Source organism: Cheilinus undulatus, linkage group 13, assembly GCF_018320785.1.
Source record: "Cheilinus undulatus linkage group 13, ASM1832078v1, whole genome shotgun sequence".
Lineage (NCBI taxonomy): Eukaryota > Metazoa > Chordata > Actinopteri > Labriformes > Labridae > Cheilinus > Cheilinus undulatus.
The window spans coordinates 48257356-48280317 of record NC_054877.1 but is presented as its reverse complement, the minus strand read 5'-3'; the positions used below and the strand labels follow the sequence as shown (position 1 = coordinate 48280317).

General features: G+C 40.8%; 2 protein-coding genes across 3 annotated transcripts; one reads left to right on the top strand and one right to left on the bottom strand.

Annotated features, from left to right (window-relative positions):
• Window positions 1-1005: 1005 nt before the first annotated feature.
• On the bottom strand, window positions 1006-5524 carry LOC121520189 (transcriptional regulator Myc-like). Of its 2 annotated transcripts, none has more exons than XM_041803546.1 (3): window positions 5351-5524; window positions 2088-2726; window positions 1006-1627 (listed from the first exon to the last, which is right to left on the bottom strand). In XM_041803546.1, the coding sequence occupies exons 2-3, from the start codon at window positions 2716-2718 to the stop codon at window positions 1128-1130; spliced, it is 1131 nt and encodes a 376-aa protein (XP_041659480.1). In that variant the 5' UTR covers window positions 2719-2726; window positions 5351-5524; the 3' UTR covers window positions 1006-1127. The 2 variants fall into 2 exon arrangements, with proteins under 2 accessions (XP_041659480.1, XP_041659481.1); XM_041803547.1 differs by having other exon boundaries at window positions 1006-1624.
• A 5448-nt stretch (window positions 5525-10972) lies between these two features.
• LOC121520267 lies at window positions 10973-21779 on the top strand. The gene is made up of 6 exons (XM_041803641.1): window positions 10973-11082; window positions 11400-11668; window positions 11778-12104; window positions 18850-18915; window positions 21189-21575; window positions 21655-21779. The coding sequence occupies exons 1-6, from the start codon at window positions 10973-10975 to the stop codon at window positions 21777-21779; spliced, it is 1284 nt and encodes a 427-aa protein (XP_041659575.1).
• Window positions 21780-22962: the final 1183 nt, after the last annotated feature.

Here is a 22962-nt window from a genome sequence, read left to right as displayed (position 1 = left end):
CAGTTCGGTTCAGTTCGGTGCGGGACGGCACGCTTTTTTTTTTGTCGTTTCCATAGAGAAAGGATCCCAAAAAGGTGAACTGTACCGTCCCACTTTTCGGCAGCCTTCCGTAGGGGTGCCAATCTTACCTAACCGTACCAAAAAGGTGGAGCTACACACACAACAATAGGGGCTGCACTGACGTCACGTCAGCGCGGAGACTCAGCTGCTCGCCTCCGGGCTTCAAAGACGGAAGTCTGCGCTGTGAGAAGTGGGCGAAAACAGGAGAAAAATGGACCAATATCTGCCTAAATGGGAAATATCTGGACTCGACGGAGATCCAAACTGTTTCCTAGTCTGTGGATATTGGTATCTGGCCACAAATCAAGTTTCCTGACGTTTATCTGGATGATTTTAAGAACACAAAGCAGAGCCCAAAGGCTCACATCAGCCTGATCCATCAGCGATGGATGAGAAACTAAATTAATGCTCAAGTTTTGTGAATATGAAGCCTTTGAACAGTTCATTCTCATCAGTAACTAGTTATTAATCTACGTCTTACGTTAGATAACCTGTGAAAACATCGCTCTGTGGTTGTTTAACGGGCTCGTAAAACTTCAGGCTGCAGACTATTTTTAAACGAGATCAGCGCACCCCAGATTTCTGACTTAATCTAGCTTGATTTTATCACCAGCTGAACTTAACTTTATTTTGAATGCGGCGAATTCTCACAGTACAGCTCTAAACTCTCATATTTCATCATATAAACTGTTCTGGACTCGATATATTCACATATTAACGTAGCGTTACGACTTAAACCGTCTCTGTACACTATTCCATCAGCTGAGGATCTTTACAGACAGCGGTTAACGTCATTAAGATGTAGTTATTTTTTTAAAAGCACTTTCAGCTGAAATAAAGCTGTTTACTGCTTATTCCCGACTGATTTCTGTCACTCATCCTTTCTACAACTCTGCAGCTGGAACAGCTGACTCGTGCTGTCTGTGACTTTACATGCATGCTTTTACAGCCTCGCCCAACCAAGTGAGAGCACGGGTGTCTGTGGAAACGCAAACTACTTTGGGGTTTAGCGTACCAAACCATACCAAACCGAACTGAATCAAACCGGACCCCTGATGGAAACACGGCTATAAAGTCCTGAGCTGCTTCAGTCTGTGCCTCAGCTCTCTGCTCCTCCTCCTCAGCTCATCCTTCGTCGTCAGCAGCCTCCTTTCCTCCTCTCTCATCTCCTTGATAAATTCAGTCGCCTTCTTTAGGATGACCACCTTCGCCGCGCGATCGTTGTTCGCCAGTGCCGGGATCTCGTCCCTCAGAGTCAGGAAGCTCATCTTCAGCTCGTTCCTGCGCTGCCTCTCCAGCACGTTGTGAATCCTGCGTTTGTCCTCGTAGTCCTCGCCGTCTGACCGAGGACTGCTCTGCCTCGGCGCCGGGCAGGTGCTCTGGGGCTTGAGCCGTTTCCCTGCGGGCTGCTGGGCGGCGTAGTTGTGCTGGTGGATGTCGATGTGAGAGCGTTTCAGGACCAGCGGGGAGATGCTCCGCCTGCTGCTGTTTTCTGAGTGCCGAGACGCCGTTCGCCTGTCCACCGTCACCACATCGATCTCCCCATCCTCCTCCTCTTCTTCTTCTTCTGAGGATAATTAAAAGATTATTTCAGTTATTGAAATACTTTCACACGGTCAGGTATTGAAAAATACAAATAAAACTGTCAAGAAACTCAACTTTGGTCTGATTTTTGCTGTTTTGTTGAAAATCTTACCAAAAACTGAATTCTGACACTTACAAACCTGTGCTGTACACTAACAAACTCTAGGGTCAATGTTCATATGACAATCTAAAATGAAAACAGTCAACTGTTGTTGCATTTTCTGTTTTTCATGCAACAATGACACACAAAAATGTCCTGGCATGCATACAACTGCGCTTTCAGACATTTCTGCAGATCCATGACTACTCTTCGATATAAAGACGAGCTGCCATGACTTAAAGAATAAATAAAACAACAAAAGTTGTAAAAAAAAAAAAACCAACATGCATCCTTGACTGAGTTGGTTATAATGTGACTTCTCACAATAAAAGCCTGCTCTAACCTGATTCGCTGTCACTGCTGCTGAGAGGCGGAGAGTCCAGACACAGTTCTGATGCTACCTCCATCGCCACGTCTTCATCGCTCTTCTCACTCAGCGTGGGGCACGGAAACACCACCGAGGGGTCGATACAGTCTGTGGCTGCAGCATGGAGGTCCTTCAGGTACGTCGTGCTCTCCTGAGAGCTGCTCACCTGCTGATCAGCTGCTCTGTCAGCGTCAATGTTGGTCGCAGAGTCCCGGCGTGCCTGCAGAAGGGCCAGCCTCTCGGACACCACCCTCTCCAGCTTGGTGGCGGCAGCGAAGCTGCTGCTCCACATGCAGTCCTGGATGATGAAGGACTGGAGGAGCGCCGCTGAGGGGTTGCAGTCCTCATCCAGCAGGTCGGTCACCGCCTCCAGGTGTTCTGCAGCGGAGAGGGGCACGTTTGAGATGGAGGGTCTCCGACTGGGGGACAGAGGGGGCGTCGGCAGCAGCTCAAACTTCTTCCAGATGTCCTCGCCGGGGCCTGGGAGGTGCTGGCTGCAGGGGGGCAGGTAGAAGTCCTCCTCCTCGCAGTCCAGCAGAAAGTAGGGCTGCACCGTGTCGTAGTCATAATCGTAGTTCATGCTTGGCATAGTTAACATGGATGGCATCAGGCTACCTGAGGAGACAGACCTGAGGTTAGTGTTGGCCAGTTTCCCCCGAAAATACTAAAATGATCCTCTGAAGCAAATATAGTATTCATTTAATCAACAAATAAAACTAACAATAAAACATGACAGAAATGACTTTGACACTGAAACTTTAAAGTGAGCGTGCCTATATTTACAACCAACTTTGGCTCATATTGACAGCCAAAACTGGCCGATATAGATCAGTGTTTACAGTCAGTTAGGGCTGTTATTACAGTCAATAAGGGCTGACATAGATGAGTGGTTAAAGCCAATTAAAGGTCACATATTCTGCAAAATACACTTTATCAGGCTTTTCTAGCAAAAAAATGTGCTTTTCCCCTCATGATGTCACATGGGGAGTTACCCCCCCCCCCAAAAAAAAATCCAATACTGGAGTAAAAAATCCAGCAACACACTTCTCAGGCATGTTTTGGGGACCTCTGAGACCAATATAAACTTGCCTTAAAGGGTTAAATATGTGACCTTTAGGGCAGGCACTTACAGTTAATACAGGGCAATATAGGTCAATGTTTATGGTCAAGTTTGGATGACATTTACAGACAATTTCGGCTGATATTAACAGCCAATTTAGGCCAATATTGACAGCAAATATAGGCCGACATTTACAGCAGAAATTGGCTGATAAAAGTCAAGGTTCACGTCCAATTAAGGCCGATATATATACAACCAATGTGGGCTGATATGGATTAGTTATTACACCAAATTTGGGCCAATATAGGTCAGAGTTTACATCCAATTAAGGCCGATACTTACAGAATCTATGAGCTGCTTTTTACAGCAAATACAGGCTGATAAAAGTCAAGGTTCATGTCCAATTTAGGTAAATATATATACAACCAATTTGGGCTGATATGGATTAGTTATTACACCAAATTTGGGCCGATATATGTCAGAGTTCACAGCCAATTCAGGCCGACACAGTCGATTTTGGCTGATATAGGTCAGTATTTACAGACAATTTTGGCTTTTACATATAGCCTATTTAGGTATATATTTACAGACAGTTTTGGCAGATATCTTTGCACAATTTCCACTGATATTAACAGCCAATTTATGCCAGTACTGACAGTAAATATGGGCTGATATTTACATGCAGATATTGGCTTGTAAAAGTCAGGGTTTGCATCCAATTAAGGCCGATATATTCAACCAATTATGGCTGATATGGATTGGTTTGGGCTAGTATAGGTCAGAGTTTTCAGCCAACTAAGGCCGATAATTACAGAAACTTTGAGTTGATATTTACAGCAGATATAGACTGATAAAAGTTAAGGTTCATATCTAATTGAGGCCAATATATATACGACCATCTTGGGCTGATATGGATTAGCTATCACACCAAATTTAGGCTGATAAAGGTCAGAGTTTACAGCCAATTAAGGCAGATACTTACAGCTGATTTTGGCTGATGTAATTGGATTCTTACAGCCAATTTTGGTTGATGTTTACAACCAGATAAATATCAGTATTTACAGCCAATTCAGACTAATACAGGTTAATGTTTCCAGCGGATTTTGGCTGATGATTATAACCAATCTGGCTAATATAGGTCAATGTTTCCAGCTGATTTAGGCTTATATTCAGCTCTCTTTACAAGTTCCACCCATTTTTCCAATCATTGTCAACATATTTGTGCAATTAAGACAACATGAAGGAGTTTCCTGCAATTTCTGGTCATTAAAAACCATAATAGCCCAATAATGGATGTCTAGGACTTTTATTATGTTGCTGCAGAAACAAAAAGGCATCTGTATGTTTGATTTTTAATACTGATATCAATGCTCTTCAAATAAAATGATTAAAATTAACATTCAGTTGTTTCCATGTTAATAAGCATAAATATCAGTGGTTGTGCTATATCTTTTCACAGAGCATCTTTTTAAATCAGTATACTCTATATAAATATAAACATTACTGTCTAACCTTAAATCCCGTTTGAAAACATGATAATAAAGCCTTAAAACTTGACATATTTCCCAGCCCTAGTTTAAAGCCAGCAAAGGGTAAAAGTTGTTTCTTGAGGCTTGGAGGGTAAAATAGAGAAAAGCAGTAGTGATGCAAAACCTAATGCATGGAAATGGAAATTTAGGATTGACTTGCAGGTAGATAAACAGTCATAATGTAAACAGCAGCATAGGTAGCGTGGTCATATCAGTGGATGCTGTTCGTCAGTTCGGCTTGTAGAAATAGCATTTACTATCTTTAAGAAATTAGCTTTAAGTTGCTTTTGTTGTCCTTCTTAAAAGACTCTTTAAAAACTCAGAAAATTAAAATTTAAAAACAAAAACATAACATGGTCTTTATTTTTAATATTCTGTTTGATAACTTTACTGGAGAATCAAACTTGGCCTGCTTTAAGTGTAGATATTCCTGCTACCAGACTCCGTTAAGAAAACATGTAATTCTTCTTTTACATCACTAAATTACAGCTTTAACTAAAAACCTTTAAGATGATTTTTTGCAAACAGTCGAAAATATTTACCATGAAAAGTTCGGCTAACTTTCTAGACTTATTTGGAGTAAACTGTCCTGATGAGAAGTAAAAAGAGGCGTTAAAGTCAGATGACCGTTATCTGCCATTAAAACGTACCGTTATATCTCCCGGGGTAAACTTGAAGGAAAGTTCCAGTAAAATCCAAACGTTCCGAAGATAAGAGTTCGGTTTGTCCTACAGAACCGGTGCCTGTCAGTAAACAATAACAGCTATTTATCAGACTAAAGTGCTAAACTCAGAGAGGTCCTCCCGCGTCGCCCCCTCCGGATGAATCACAGCTGCCAGCTGCTCCGAGGACATTTAATACTCCTGACTCTGCCCTTCTTTCTTCATCCGCACAAACGTCAGTTTTGGCGCCAAATGTGAGCTACGTACTAAACTTAAACGACGATTTAACATATCATATCCACGCTTAAAAAAATCAAGCACACTCCTCACAAGTTACACTTGACTTTATAGTAAAATCATCTTCATAAAGGCAGTAAAATGAGATATACTTTGGGACTATTTTACTCCGCGGATGTATATGGAAAAAATGTTCCGGGCTACCAGTAAATGATGCAGGGGGACTTCCGGAAAGCTGCTCTGATTCAGTGGTTGCAGGCTGAAAAAAAGAAAAACAATTATGTAAACAAAGGGAATTTTATGTAAATAATTATACTAAATGGAAGGGGGGGATTTGACATATATTTAACAAAATATATTAGACAAAATATAAATACAATATTTTTTTAAAAATAAAATAAAAACGTTTTAAAAGAAGATGTGTAATATAAGCAACCAAGTAAATCAATCTATAAATACATTTTGAAAAATGGTAAAAGGAACAACAATAAATAATTTTAAAATGAAATATATCATTTATCTCTCTGTAATTTTCTGAAAAGGTATTATTTTCTTTCTTTTTTTTTTTCAAGCAAACACATTTTTTTTATGTCCAAATATAGGCCTAACAAATATCGTATAAAAGTTTATTTTCTTATAGTAGCTATCTTAAGTCTTGGTCCAGCATCAGGGGGTTTGTGTTGAGCAATAAATGGGTTATTTCTGGGAGGACACACTTTTTCACACTTCCTGTCATTACTGGACTTATTCTGTCAGACATCATTGTATCATTGATGACGAGTCTGATGTTGATCACTTTATGGATTAACTTTATTCAAGAACAAAAATGGCTGACAATCATTTAATGATTCTTTTAAAGGCTGTTCACACTGACCTCAGGGCAGTAATAGATCATAGCATCCTGTAGGACAGAATGAGGCACAGGATGGAGTTATTCTCTCTGTTTCTGCTGCCCCTGGAGAATAACATTGAAACACATGGTATGTCACTGAGTCCCAGCTCATCACAGAGAAAGTGCTGCCATCTGCTGGTTCCCTTTAGTAATAATACAGCACATTGGGAAAGTTTTATCCACTGCTGTCCCCAGTGGTTGAATGGGTTTCCCAACTATAGTTAGCTCGCACTGTCCTGCTCTACTTCTGGGATTTCTTTGCCCAGCTCTTTGGGAATGATCCAGCACTTGGTACTTGGTAATTAGTTGTTGTGAAGTCTAATGGATGGCGATTAGTGATCCCACATTTTCCTTGATTCATTGTTGCCGTCTAATAACAAAAAAACAAAACAAAAAAACAAAACAAAACAAAACAAACAAAACAAAACAAAACAAAACAAAACAAAACAAAACAACCAAACAAAACAAACAAACAAAACAAAACAAAACAAAACAAACCAAACCAAACCAAACCAAAACAAACCAAACCAAACCAAAACAAACAAACAAAACAAAACAAAACAAAACAAAACAAAACAAACAAAACAAAACAAAACAAAACAAACAAAACAAAACAAAACAAAACAAAACAAAAACACACACACACAAAAAAAACTCCACAAGAACAACAACGTATATTTAAGGTGCTTTGCCTTAAACTCTACATGTGTCCAGTTGGACCTGAAGCACTTGATGGCACTTACTGATGTTGTTTCTTCTTGTCTAGATCGTTGCTTGTGTTGTTCTTACTCTCAAATGTACGTCACTTTGGAGAAAAGCGTCTGCTAAATGACATTGTAACATTGTATTCAGACCCCATCACTTTATTTCAGTTTAGCTATGACACAGCCTGATGCTACAGTAGAAAAAATGTTATTTTCATTCATCTACATTCAGAACCCCATGATGACAAAGTAAAAACAGAATTTTTTTTTTTTTTTTGCAAATTAATTAAAAAAACTAGATCCAAATTGCAATTACAGCTGAAATTGTGTGGAGATGCTGTGAGCTGAATGGTGGAAGAACTGCTGAAAATAGCCAAAAGCACAAAAATAGCTGAAAATAGCATAGAAATAGCATACAATGGCACAGAAGGAGCTGAAAACGGCATTCAATAGCTTTAAAAATGATAAAAATAGCTAGAGGTAGCCAAATAAAAGCTGAAAGTAGCCTAAAAAAGCTGTAAATACTCTAAAATTGGCTGAAAATAGCATAAAAATAGCTGAAAAGCATAAAAAGCAGGAAATACCCTAAAAAATAGCTGACAGTAGCCTAAAATTATTTGACAATATCTTAAGAACAGCTAAAAGTAGCCTAAAAAAAGCTGAAAATAGCATATAAACAGCTAAAATAGCATTCAATTGCTGAAAAAGCATAAAATAACTGAAAATAACCTAAAAGTAGCTGAAAATGCATTAAACCAGCTGAAAATAGACTTAAAGTAGCTAAAAATTGCATTCAGTGGCTGAAAAAGCATAGAAATAGCTGAAAATAGCCTAAAAGTAGCTGGAAATAGCATACAAATAGCATGCAATGGCATAAAAGCTGAAATTGGCATTCAATAGCTTAAAAAAGGAGAAAATAGCTGAAAGTAGCCTAAAAAAAGGTGAAAATAGCATAAAACAGCTGAAGTTAGCCAAACAGAGAGCTGAAAATAGCCTTAAAATAGCTGAGAGTAGCCTAAAAATAGCTGAAAGTGGCTTAAAAATAGCTGACAATATCTTAAAAATAGCTAAGAGTAGCCTTAAAATAGCTTAAAATAGCATAAAAATAGCTGAAAAAGCATAGTTATAGCTGAAAATAGTGGAAAATTAGCTGAAAACAGCATAAAAGCTGAAGAGCACAATACTTGATTTGTGAAGAATGTGAAATAGTTGCTCAAAATGTAGAATTTAGTTAACACAAAAATTGATCACTGCCTTATTGACAGAGTAGCCTCTTGAGTCTAAAGGCTGAAGGTGTGTGAGACTGTGCTAAAGATGGAGGAGATATTGTTCACAGCAGTGTTACTCAACCCTGCCTAACCAAAGAGCCACATTGTTGAAAAATACCTTTGCAAAAGCCACCTCTTTCACCTTGCAAAGATATTTGATTATATCATTAGTGTGGACCAAAGAGCAGTTTGTTGGGAAGTTCTGCCTCTGTTTCACACAGTTTCTGTGCTCTAAGTGTGACATCGTCACTCTAAGGCTCTTCATTATTCCCATTGTAAATGTTTGAGAGAGCTCAAATATTCATGAAGTTTGATCAGTGATTATAAAAAATTTGTTAAAGATATCAATAATGTGAATCAGTCCTAAATAGCTGAACAGTTTGTCTACGTTTGAAAGCAAAAATGAAGACTGTGTGTGGAAGTGAGCTGAAGTTATGAGCCTTAGAAGTTAAAACAGTTTTGGATGATTTACTGAACTGGCCCATCTGAAATAATGTTATTTTAATTAAAAAAAAAATAGTTGAAAAAGTATCAATAGTATAAAAAAGTATTATAAATAGCTGAAAAGAGCACAAGAAGCTGAAGAGTCTGATAATAGAATAAGAAAATAGCCCAAGAAATGCCAAAGTTATGAGGAGTTGAAGAAAGTGCAGATTTGTGAAATTCTGCCATCTCTTTATCATTGTTAAACAAAGCTAAATATTTTAAAAATTATAAAAGTTAGAAATAAGAAAAGTCAGAGCAGTCGAATGAGGAAGAAACTGAATTTAAAGTTTAAACGGTGTCGATACGACAAAGAATGAAGGAGGAGATAGCCAGTGCGCAAGAATAATAATAAACAAAATGGCCGACACAAATATCAATAGTGTGTGGATGCTCTAACCTTGCAAAGCAGATGGATACGCCGTTTCCTTGTTTTTCACTGGTGAATCCATCTTGTTAAGCTCCCGTCTGAACCATTTGGGCCCGGTTAGCCAGTGACAGGACCAATCAGCGATCAGCGTACTTTCAGGCCAAAGTGTCGTGACGTAAACAAGCAGCAGCAAGAGATACAGAAGGAGGAAGAGATTAGCGTGGATGCTGCTAAAGCACCAGTTTTATCAGAACTTGATGACATGTCTTCATGAAAAGAAGGACAAAGATCAGCAGTGAGTTGTTTTCTTTTCAAAAACGAAAGTCGAGTACTAACATGTCTATTGTCGCCATGTTTCGCGTTAATCCTTGGTAGCAGCGTAAGCGCCGCTCGATAGCGGCTACGTCACGTGTTTTGTTGCTGTTTGGCCCGTGGAGATGTGACAGAACGTTCATCCAATCACACTCCAAGTGTTTTTCAAATCCTCTGCCTTTTCTCAAACGGTTCCTATTGAAGCTTTCCCAGACGGATGTGTGAAACAAATCTATCTGGCGTGTCAGGTTATGGATGCTCAGCATCCCCACTAAAAACCCCTAAAACACCACATTAGCATACAGTAAGTATTAAGACCTTTTGCAAAAACACTGTTGATGTAGCTCAAGCTCCTCCCATTTCTCTGGATCCTTGCTGAGACTTTATTCACCTTGATTGGTGAGTTAAACTGATTTGGAAAGTCACACACCTCTTTATAGAAGACCTCACATCTGAAAATGATATCAGAGCAGAAACCACGAGGTCAAAAGGAGTCTTCTTTGAGTCCGAGGCGGGTTTTCGCATGTTTTCCACCAAGGTGAGTCTTCCACTCTGCCATTAAGCCCAGGTCAATGAAGGGGTGCAGAGATGGTTGTCTTTCTAGAGCTCTGTCCCAACTTCACACAGGATCTCTGGAGCTCAGTCAGAGTCACCATCAGGTTCTTGGTCTCCTCTCTTACTAAGGCCCTTCTCCCTGATCGCTCAGTTTGGCCTGGCAACCAGCTCTTGGTAGAGTCCAAGACTGACCAAGACCAAGTTTGAACTGTTTGTCCTTAATTCTAAATATTGTGTCCCCAGGAAGCCAGGCACTGCTCATCACCTGTCCAACACCGTCTTAACAGCTAAGCATGGGGGTGGCAGCATCATGCTGGGGGGGTGTTTCTCGGCAGCAGGGGCTGGGAGACTGGCCAGGGTTGAGGGAAAGCTGAATGGAGCAAAGTACAGAGATGCTGGGCCAAAGGTTCACCTTCCAACATGACAATGACCCTAAGACCACAGCCAAGACAACACAGGAGCGTTTCAGTGACATCACTGTGAAGGTCCTAGAGCGGCCCAGCCAGGGCCCTGATTAGAACCCTATCAGACATCAGAGGAGAGATCTGATAGTCCCCATGGAACCTGACTGACCAAAGAAATCCTGAGCAAAGGGCTGGAAACTAATGCCAATGTGAAATCTCATTTTTTTATTTTTTAACTTATTATGATGTGGTAGTGAGTGCAGAATAATGAGAATAAAAAATGATTTTTCCCACTGTAGCATCAGGCTGAAACAGAACAAAATTAATTATTCTCCACAAGATGGCGCTGTTTATCAGCAGCTAAACAACACATAACAGCATCACCATGATGACAAAGAGCAGCGTCATCAGGGGATCTCTGCAGTTCTCCAAACTGACCACAAGGTGGAGCTCTTTCTCCTTCAACTTCAAAGTCTGCTCCAGCAGCACACTGAGGTGCTCCTTCTAAAACACTGCTTTAAAATACAAACAACAGCCAATAGGAAGAGCTGGATTTGATCATGTGACACTGAGCCAACAGCAGAGAGACACACAACTAAATCTATGATATATAGTTGAGTTTTTGCAGCACTTTTATTTCTGGTGAGACAAAACAAAGGGACAAATGTCCATGAGAGAGAAACAGTCCTTAACATCAGACAGACTTATTCTATTACTGCCTTTAGAACTCACTGATGAACACTTACAACATTTTCTTCACTACAATCATCCTGATAGTTTACATCAAACTGGATTTCCGTCTCTTATTTTAGAACACCTGGGTCCTGGAGGTTAAAGGTCATCTACTTTCAGACGTTTTTTCTTCTATGTAATAAGATCCGGCCTGCTGTCACACCGCAGCCTTATCTCTTCACCGCAAGGGCTGATGGGAGATGTGAGGCCGTGTCAGAATCAGGTGTTCCTCCTCTGATGTCTCAGCTCGTCCTGGTTTGCCCTCAGCAGCGTCAGAGCGTCACTTCTCCTCAGGTTCTCCAGAGGATACACCACGGCACAGAATGCTTCTCCTCCCAGCTGCTGCCCTGTGCTGTCTGTGTTCAGGTGAGAGTTTCCAGCCAATCAGGAGCCAGAAAACTCCACCTTTACCAAACACTGTCACACTCACCTTCACCTGTCTGTGTCTTTGTCTGCAGCGCTGGTTTCCATGGCGACAGAGCTGATTCAGGATGATTTAACACTGACCAGGAGAGTCGGTGAAAACGTTTCATTCAGCTGTGGAGGAACTGACCGGTGTTTGAGTAGCATCCCATTCATATTCTGGTACCAGAAGAAGGAGTCAGATACATTCAGACTGATTCTTCTTATTGGCAGTAGTGATGGTAAAATATATAAAGGCTACAATCATCCTCAGGAAGATGATTTCTCATCTGTGAATAAGGGGAACGGCTGGGAGTTGCAGATCCAGAGAGTTAAACTCTCTCATTCAGCCTCATATTTCTGCTCCTGTTACTATGATCCTGGTCCCCACAGTGAGAAATGAAGCGAGGAGCCTGAACAAAAACCCTCAGATGAACAGATGTCAGTCAGAGTTTGTAACATGAAGAGAGCAGTAAACCACATCCAGGTTCACATGTTTCACCTCCATCTCAGCCAGAGTCACAGACACTGAGGGATTTATTTCATCACTGCTGACAGGACCACTGGAAAGTCAAATCACAGATCAGACTTTATTGATGACAGCAGCTTTATTGTTGCTCCACATAGTCAGAAACAAGGGAAAGATACAGACACAGAGGAATGGAGATGAAGAGAAAGCAACAAAGATCCTCTGGAAATAATCCAGTGAAATGTCCCTTTAAATGAGATCTTCACTTCTTTATCATTGAAGTTGTTTGATCAAATATTTAGTGAGGACTAAATCCTTGAATGTTTGTTGAGCTGAGCCCACAAGCTGAGTTTTTAGAGCTCTACTAACTGCTGATTACTGTTGTTAGCTGATGAACTTTGTCACTGAGTTCCACTTTCCTCAGTCTGTTAAAGTGGTTTCACATGAAAGACTCAGGACCAGATCTGAGGAAAACGGACCTCAAAGTACAAACAGACTGGACTCAGGGAGCGTGTCTGAGTCCACTGGATCAGGAAGTCCTGGGCATGATGGATCTGGACTTGGGGACGGTATGTTGGTGATGTGGTAGGGTACTTGTCAGCCAGTAGGAGTGTAAAGGCACTTCTTAACGTCCTGTCTCTTCAAAATGTGTGTTTGAGTGCAGCCTGGGCCCATGACATCCTCTGAGCTTCAAGGTAGAAGTGGAAATAGGAAGACAAATGTGTGTTGATGAGACAGAGCATGGAAACATCTCTGTTATCTCTTTAAAGTCATTCATACAAAGGTGCATGCTTTTTCAAACATCTCTTCATTTGATCAGGTCTTTGATTCAACTTGATAACAGAGTTCACTCCCTTTTTGCTTTTTATTGGTCAGTGGAGGAGAAATGACAGAGATGATCTTGGATATTTCATGTTTGATAACCCTGATATTTGGAGAAATATTCTGAAGATAAAGACTTGAACTTTCACAACCTTAATGTGAACCTGATCTTCTTTATCACTGAACCAAAACAGCATTCTGCAGCTACATTTCTGTAGACATGTCTGAAATATCAACTCAAGTAAAAATTCTGTTTTGTTTGAACAATTTAAAAGTTTATTTCTTATTTTTTGCTCAATCTGGACTTCCTAAACTAATCTTTTGCTTGTTTTATTTTGAAAATCCTGTTGTCAGTATTTGTTATCAGGTCAAGTATGGGATCATTTGGTTCAGCACTTGATCAGCCTTGGTCCTGGACTGCTCTGTCCTCCTGATGGACATCCTCCAGACCTGCTCCAGGTCCATGTCCCATCTCTCCAGGTATCCTCCCAGCTGACCCCTCCACAACACACATGGTGTCTCCTGTTGTCTGGACCAGCCCAGTGTGTCCTTGTCTCCCAGTATGCAGTGAGCTGGATCAGGAAAGCGTCTGCTAGATAAAACTCCTCAAAGCAGCCAGACCATCGTAGCTTGATCTCTGACTCCTCTGGGAGGATCAGTTACAGTAACAACACAGTATCACAGACAAAAGGGGGTCATCTTTCCTTGCTGCCAGAGCCTCAGTGTGTGGGATCTGCATCCCCCTTAAACTACATCACACACACTCACCTACAGACCAAAGATCCCTACAGAGGTAGACCTCCTGACTCTAGATGAGATATCTGTTACATAAAGGTGGAGGTCAAAGTCCTTGGGACCCTCGCTGCTGGATGAGGAGGAAATCCCTACAGAACAAGCATCAATCAGGTAGGTCAACTGTTGCTGGTGGTGCTGAGGTGTCATTAACCAGTTCTCAGCTGTTTCTGCTCAACTTGAGGAAGTTTATCTGGGTCGGTACCTGGAACGGGACTTCACTACATTAGGACTGTTGCATACTTGTGATGTCCAGAGAGCTGTCTCAGCGTGGGATTGCTGTTGCTGCCTTGTCTGAGGTCAGGCACCCTGACACTGGTGAGACTGGGTGGATACACCTATAACTGGTCTGGCTGCACTGATAGAAGCCACTCTGAGGGGGTGGTACTGGCAGTCGTGGGCCGATTGTCCTCCTTGATATCAGAGGTGAGGCCTGTCAGTGAGCGTTTACTGCACACTGATCCATTCATCAGGCTCAGTCTCGTTTGTTGCTGTCTGTGCTCCAACAGGGGCCCGTTGCACAAAACTAGGATAAGAGATTAAGCCGGGATATCTTGGTTATCCTGGCTCAAGTTATCTGTGATCCGGTTGCACAAAAGCGGGATAGTGGAAAGCGGGATATGTTATGGCATAAGTTACCATGGAGATTTATTCTGTGGAGCTAGCCTGCTCCAGACCAGGCTAATTCCAGGATCTGTTTAATGTCATCCCTTCTCTCAGTCAGCAGTCACCACAAATGGAAACCAATAGTTATTCCACTGCCCACTACACAATGTTATCACATTCAACTAGACCCACTGTCATTGTCTAAACATTTGTGATATTACATTTCAATCATTTTGGATGAATGATTATTTTAGATGATTTTGCAATCATTAGATAATTTACAGTTTGCCATAGACTATATATGCCACATAAATATAAATACACATCAAAGAGTAACATGAAGTTCCTTGATTGAATCAGGATAAATCAAAGCAAGTAAACCATCAGCTCCTTTCAAAACTGAAGTCACACAGTGACTCTACAAGATAAAGGCACAGAATCACAGCATATCATAGGACAGAAAAATAAATACACATTCAAAGGTCTATATAATACAGCCCACATGTCTGCACACTCAAATAAATGCATATATACACTCTAAAAAAATTACTGGACTTTACTTAATAAAATCAATTAAAAAAATATTACCAAAATATCACAAAAATATTACACAAATTGTCAAAATGAGTAAATCTAACTTATAGTTTCAAGTGTGTCTGCATAAATTGAGTTATTAGAATTAAATTGAGTAAATGTACTCAAAGTTTTTAGGTGGTAGAAATTTTTTGAGTAATAATTACTCGTAGGTTTATGTTTGCTGGTTTTTCTAAACCCATGTGTTCTACATCAACTACAACCATCCTTTTTTCTATCACATACTTTAATTTTGATTTTGTCCAACTTATGTGACTTCAAACCACAATTACTGTAAAGTATACTTTATACAATGATGTTTTCTTTCATTGTCTTTAGTTATACACTCACCATTTAGTTTTTTTTCCTCTGCAGGTGGAACTTATTTCCACTGTCACTGAGTTAGTGTCCTCACTCATGGTGCATATGTGTCTAATGCCCAAAGGCATTCTGGGACAAAAAATAATTACAATGGCTGAGTACTATTTAACTAAAACTTAAAATGTGTTCAACAACTCAGAAAAATAGAGCTTAAATAGCTATTTTGGACTTTTAGTTTAAAACAATCGATTTTTTAACAACCTCCAGCTGGTCGGCCTTACAGTGTGCTCAGCTGTTGCTTCTGTAACTGCTGCTTTCTCTCGTTGTTTTATAACTGTGTCGGTGTTTCTTTTTATTTGGTCCTTTACCTCCTCGTAAGCCTCCATGAGGATTTCTGCCTCCAACGCGGAAAAGTACGCCGCTCTCGTTGTCATGGTGAATCGGTGAATCTGTGATCGATGGCGGGGTCTAGTTGAGGAAGCCGCATGTGTGCACTAATCCAGGATTGGTTTCACCTGGCTTGGTCTTTGTGCAAACAGTTAAGTGAGATTGAGTGAGTTCTCTGCAAAGGAAGACTTCTACACCAGACTCAACTCAGTGGTAGATTCAGTCTCCAAGGGTGATGCCTTGGTTGTTCTTGGTGACTACAATCATAAAACCATGAGGCGTGTGTTGGTCCACATGGCTCCGGACAACAAGATGAAAGCTCCTCAGTGCTCATTTCTAGACTTGGTATCCCAGTGATGGCGTCATCAAGAAGGAGACTGACCATGTAAGTGTAGGTGGATGCTGGAGGCTGCTCAGGGACTGAAGGGTTTTCAGGAGAGCCCATCAGCTCCTGGTCACAAACCTGACACTGTGCTGAGTTTCCCCAGGAAGGCTGACTCTGGTTGAATCAGGTTGGATGTTGGTCAGATTGGGGGGCCAGATGTTGCACAGGCATTTACAGCTGAGCTTGTGGCCACTCTTGGAGAACCAGATGGCTCTCAAGATCCTGAATCTCTCTGGGTGGACTTCAAGTCTGGTACCCTGGCTGCTGCCAATGAATGTATCCTGAGGTTTCAGAGGAGGAGAGAGGTTCTCATCTCAGAGTCAACTGTTGTTATCTTTGAGACGAGTCAAAGGGCAAGACTTGATGTGAAAACTGGACTGGGCAGGAGGCTGAGGCATGAAGCTACAAGGGTGATGTGGAGAGATGTGGAGGCCACTGTGTGAGAGAGTAGAGGTCCACCTGGGGACAGGTAATACCTGCCTGGCTGAGACAGATGCATCCTCTCCATGCTGCTCTGCAGTAAAGCTGCCTGATGGGACCATGCTGACAGAGGAGTCAGATATCTATAAACAATGGTCAGGTTACTGAGAGATGTATCAGGCAGATCTTAGCAGTCGTGAGCTCCAAATGGATGCTGCAGATGCAGTGAGTGTGGACCCACCTGTAAGCTGGGATCCACCAACTGTTGAGGAGACTCCATGGGCAGTGAACCAGCTGAAGCCCAGGAAAGCAGCAGGTGTATGTGGGATCCAGGCTGAGATCCTCAAGGTGGTGGTGAAACCTCCCTCCTGTGGTTCCATGCTCTCATCTGCTCCGTATGGAGAACAGGCATCATCCTACTGACTGGAAGAGGGGCATTGTTGATCCAGTCTGGAAGGGAAAGGGTGATGTTAGAGAGAGTAACAACTACAGGGGTGTTACACTTCTCTCAGTCCTGACACTGATGCTGCTGAACAGGATCCATGACCCACTGCTCCGACACCAGAGGTCTATGGTAGACCACATCCTGGCACTTCAGATCCTGAGTGCTCTTGTGAACTCAGAAGAGGGTTGCTGAAGCTCGTGTTGACTTCCAGAAGACGTTTGACGCAGTGAGTTGAGATGCCCCAGGGAGGATCCTGGAACTCTGCAGGATCCATCATCCAGCTGATATCTGCCCAATATTCTGGTCCAAAGTGTGATGGCTCTGACTTCTTCCCAGTTGATCCTGGGGTGAGGCAGGGGTACGTCTTAGCTCCTATACTCTTCAGAACCTGTATGGACGTGGATGCTGCCATTGAATCAGTGTCTGAATGGTGGAAGTCTTAGACCAGTTCACCTTGGCAGCTTAACCCATCGATCCTCTGACTGTGAGGCTGAGCTCAACCTCAGACTTGGTCTCAGGCATGGGGCGATGGCTTCACTGAGTAAAACAGTGTGGTGTCTAATGCTGATGTAGAGAGCTGGGATGGAAAGGGTCACCTGCCTGATACAGGAATCACAGCTGGTACCTGGAACCTGGTATGCTTTCCTGGGCCTGATCCAGCTCACAGCATACTGGCTGCACAGAGCCTGGTGGGCTGGTCCAGGTGCTGTGGGCATCATGGAGGTGTCAGCTGTGAGGATACCTGGACAGAGGGGTCACTGGCCGGGCGTAGGCCTGAAGGATGGCCATCAGGAGGCCAGAGCAGGACAGGACCAAGGTTAACGTGGTGAAGTACCAGACCAGCATATGGTCCCATAACTTACCTTACTGTCAGGATCAGACCATCAGGCACCAGGTTGTTTATTATAGAGCTTGGCCTAACCTAAAGTACAGCAACAGCTGTTCTGGGAAGAAACATGGAATCATTCTCTGCTATGTGCATGTACTGACCATCATGTGTTGTGAAAGCCAAACCACTGGTCCTTTTCATGTTGTTGGCAGAAAGCTTGGACCTCCTTGTTGTGGCTTTGAGGGTTTATCTTTTACTATATGCTTTTTCAATTGTAGTTAGGTACAATACTTCACTAAAAATATACCCAAGAAAAAGTAAAACTAAATGTGGGATGACAATAACAGCAGCCAGGGTCCTGGACCTGGAGTCCACCCAGAGAGTCCCAGGATCTCTAGACCTTTGCTAAATCAGTGATGTTGATAGGGAAAGACTTAAATGACTGCATCACCTTCATTGTGAGGTTCAAATGTGTTTCTGCGGCTCCTCAAAGATTTTCTGGAAGGGGGTACGGGTAAAACTGGCTCTTCAACAGAAAAGGTTTCCGACCCCTGGCCCAGAGAGAAACAGGATCTCTAGAGACATGTGGTGGTCCAAGAGTGGCCACAAGCCCAGCCACAAACACCTGTGCAACGTCTGGCTCCCCAAGAAGACCCACATCCAGTCTGATTCAACCAGAGTCAGCCTTCCTGGGGAAACTCAGCGCAGTTTCAGGGTTTCAGAGTAAAAACTAAAGTCTCCATTTTTCACTGCCAACATTCAAATGAAAGCTAAAGATGTTTTGAATCCTCACCTTTTCTGTCTTCTTTACTGTCATTTACAGTCGAGCCCTGTTGTAGTATTCTGAATGAATGAGGTCAATCCTCTGGAGACCAAGAATGTTGGTCAAACATTCAGATCCATGTGGACTCAATGATTGGACTGAGCAACATTCTGGTCCTCAGAGGAAGTCTACTAGTGTCAATAATATCAGAGACAGTCATGTTGAAGTCAGCTTTAGAAAAACACATCCCAGAGCTGAAATCTGATCCTGCTTCATGATCTGGATAGATTCAGCTGGGCCGAGGTTTTTGTACCAGTCTGGATCACTGTGGGAGGGTATAACTATTTCATCTTTGGCTCTGGGACTAAACTGGTTGTAACAGGTAAGAATAAAGTGTTTCTTCAGATTTGATCATGATTTCTGCTTTTTCAGCCTTTCTATTTTCTCTTGTCATCATCAGTAAACATTTGTTGTTTCTTTAGTTGTTGTTTAAATAGGGATGTGGATCACATCAGGTCTCTTCTAAAACAGCTCTAAGATCATTCAGTAATGACTGTGAGATTCACATGTTCACCGCCTTTTCTCTCAGCCTTCACAAACTTGCTGTTTTCTCACAAAGACATATATTACAGGAAGAGAAGGAATGAAAATGTCCATTTTTACACCATGGTTCAGCCGTTCCAACACTTCTGACTCCTCTCAGTCACTCAGCAATCTTTTGATTTAGTGGAGAGAGATTGAACTACAAAACAGAAAAGCATAGATCTGACTAAATAGACTCTACATTCAACTCATTCAATCATTTACATTCACTACACAGCATTTTAGTTCACAGGAGATTTTTCTTTGGATTCAATCATCCAAAACAATTCAACTTTTGATCCAAAGAAAACTTTAATATATAAACCATAAATCTGACCTCATGAGAATCCATGTTTTCATCTTAGCTTTTATGTTTTCACCTGAAAAATAAAATAAAAACAATAAAAACACAGAATAAATGATTCTAACATGTCTAAAAATAGATGTTGTTGTTTCTAATATTCAGGTAAATTAAAATGGCTGATCATCCAAGAAAATGTCTGACTTTTAAAATTTACTTGGAAATCTGAAATTGCAAAAATTCAGAATCAAAAATGTTTTTTCTTTACTTGTCTGAGAGGAAAAAATGTAACTACATTTTCTCTTCTATGCCCCAAAAAAAGTCAAAAAAAGAAAACAACAAAACAAAAAAAGACAACAAAAAAGCCATGGCTAATTTTAATTGAATTTGATTTAATCTAGTTCTTTTCTGTAATTTTATTTAATGACTACTGATACAAAAGATGCAGAATAGACGATTACAACATGTATAAAAATACATGTATTTGTTTTTAATATTCAAGTAAATTACTTGGAGTGGCTGATCATCTGTGGAAATTTTTACTCTAAAATTTATTTAATCTGAAACTGAAAAATGCAAAATCAAATTTTGTATTTTTAAAATTTCTTTTCTTATCTGATCTAAAAAAAAAGTTTTCAGTCGACATTATCGATTCAACGCCTGAAAGAAAGAACCACAAAACAAACAAAAACAAAAACATCTGTGGCCTCTTTAAATTTAATTTAATTCAATTCACTTTATTTATTTTGTTTACATTTTTATATATATATATTTTATTTTATCTTATTGTTATTTATAAAAAAGATACAGAATTAATGATCCAAAATTTTTTGAACAAATACATGTAACTGATTTTGATATTCAGGTACTCTACTTTGAATGTCTGATCATCCGTGGAAATATCTTACTAAAATAATCACTGAGAATCTGAAATGGCAAAAGTTCATGTATTTGTCCTTCCTTTAGTTATCGGACATAAAAAACAACTTTTACCTCCTGATGTTATCGACCCTACGCTATGAACAAAGGTCCACAAACACAAACAGAAAAACTACATAAATAAATAAAAGTTCATTTTTTAGTTCATGTTCTCAGACAGAAAATAAACAACAAAACTAAGAGTGAAAAAGTAGTCATAAAAATGTCAACAGTGAGCTAATATTGATGAACATCATCAAACAGAGGTGAAGAGCAAAAACCAACCTGATCCATTTATAATTAAACTGAATCAGTAAAGCTACGCCAACCTGATATCAGCTGATTATAATAATAGTGACAAGACTTATCATTATTATTAATATTATTTTTATTTTTTATTTCTCTCTCTCTCTCTCTCTATATATATATATATATATATTTTTTATTCTCTATATATTATCATTATTATATTATTATTGAATTTCCCGTCGGGGATAAATAAAGTTCTTGTATTATTATTACATAAAAATAGAACATGTTTTTAAAAGATTGCTAAATTTACTTTTCATATTTTTAATTAGAATTTTTTAATAAAAAGACAAAAAGAAGATGAGATCAGATCAAATTCAGTCATTTTTACCCACGCTGGAAAATGAACAACAGAAAAAAAATCAGTCAGCAGCGAGCTACATTTATGGTCATGTCTGAAACAGAGGGGTGAAAGGTCAAAGGTATCAGCTCAAATGCACAGTTTTCTCATGCCAACAGCGCTACGTCCACACTTTTTTGCTAGTGAGTAACAGCAGAGAGGACAGATGCAGTGTTGGCTTCATGTCTTTCTATGTGTTCTTCAGATCATGAGGTGCTGGAGCCCGTGGTGAGCCTGTACTCAGCAGCATCCAGAGACCAGCAGGAGGAGAAGAGTCCTCTGCTGTGTGTGGCCTCAGCCATGTTTCCTCCTCTGGTCCAGATCTCCTGGAAAAGACAGAAGGACAACGGTCCTCTGGAGGAAGTTCCCCCTGCTGAGGGAGAGCAGCTGGAGATCAGAGAGTCAGGACCAACCAGCTCCATCTTACTGATCAATCAGACCATGATCAACCAGTATCAATACCTCTGCTCTGTGAAGCACGAGGGGAACTCCACCTCAGTCTCATTTCACAAAGACCAACAGATCAACCCGTATGAATACTTGTGCTCCGGCCGGCATGAGGGCGGCACAGAGGAGGCGGCGACTGGACAAGGTAACGGCAGCTTGGTGTTTGTAGACACTGTCATAGAGAAGAGGGATCATGACATTTCTGTTGGACTTGTCTGTTTCAGATGATCCTTTCAGGTCTGAGTGCAGGGTGAGGCTGCTGACTCTGCTGTACTCTGTGCTGATAGTGAAGAGTCTGGTGTACTGCTGTGGACTCTGTCTGCTGACGCTGTCTGCTGAGGAACCCTAACCAACAACACACCGTCCATCCGCCGCACAACAGCTGACTGACTGTCTTCAGATCAGAGTAAAAATATGCAGTAGTTAGCTACAGACTCACTCAACATGTGTTCATGTCTCCTGCACATTTAGATATCAAATAAAAGCAGATCTACTCAGAGTGAACATTATTGCTTCTAATGGAGTTTTTCCACTCACTAGATTGTAAATGATGTCATGTGGAAATTAGTAGCTGTGTGATAGAAATAATATCAGAATTGCATTTGTTATTCCTCTGCTTGTTTTTCTTGCATCATGCAGAGTGTGGAAGATTTTTCTCATTTTCATGGAGCTTTTTCAATAAACTGACAAATGTTTAGTGTCTGTGTTTGAATATTTGACCTCAGTGCAGAAAAAATGCTCTTATATGCACTTGTATCAAAAGTCTGACAATGATAAGAAAGCATGAAAATAAAGCTAAATATGTCACATGGTGTTGTCATGCAGTCAGGTTCAGTGCTGGAAACTTTAGAATAATGGTGTCAGTGTGAAAGTAAAGCTCTACGCTGATGATACTGTTGTTTATAGAGATGAACAAACAGCACAGCAGGATGCTTTTAAACTACACATTTGACTCCAGTGTCCTGCAGTGACTTTATCAGTCAGACTGTTGGAAACATGCTGGCTGTGTTTACCTTTTCTACTCTGTCATACCTTTAATGATCAAGTGGATTCATGTGAAAACAGTCACACACAAACTCCACACTACAACAATGACAATATAATCATGAGCAGAAAACACAGTCAGAAACAGACAAAGCTGAGACGTGGATTTCTGAGCTCTGATATCAAAGTGAAGTTCCTGGAATGATGCTTTAACCAGAGCCCATGGTTGTAACTGTGCTGGTGTTGTTAAAGTGAAAACCCTCAGCTAACGGTGAAGAGGCTGCAGAGCAGAAACCCACACAGCAGGAGAGGAAGTGCTGCTCTGCTCTCAACTGTTTTTACCAACCCTAATAACCACAGAGAATAGATTTAGATCTGCTGCTGCTCTCACTCAGGAACTCTTCTCACACTCTGAGCCTGTTTGTCATCTCTGTTGTTTCTTATGAACTTTTTTTTTTATTCAGCATAAACCATGAAGACTCTCCTGGAGGCATTGTTTCAGTACATTATAATATCTAGTCAGAATCCATCAATAAATAACACAGGCT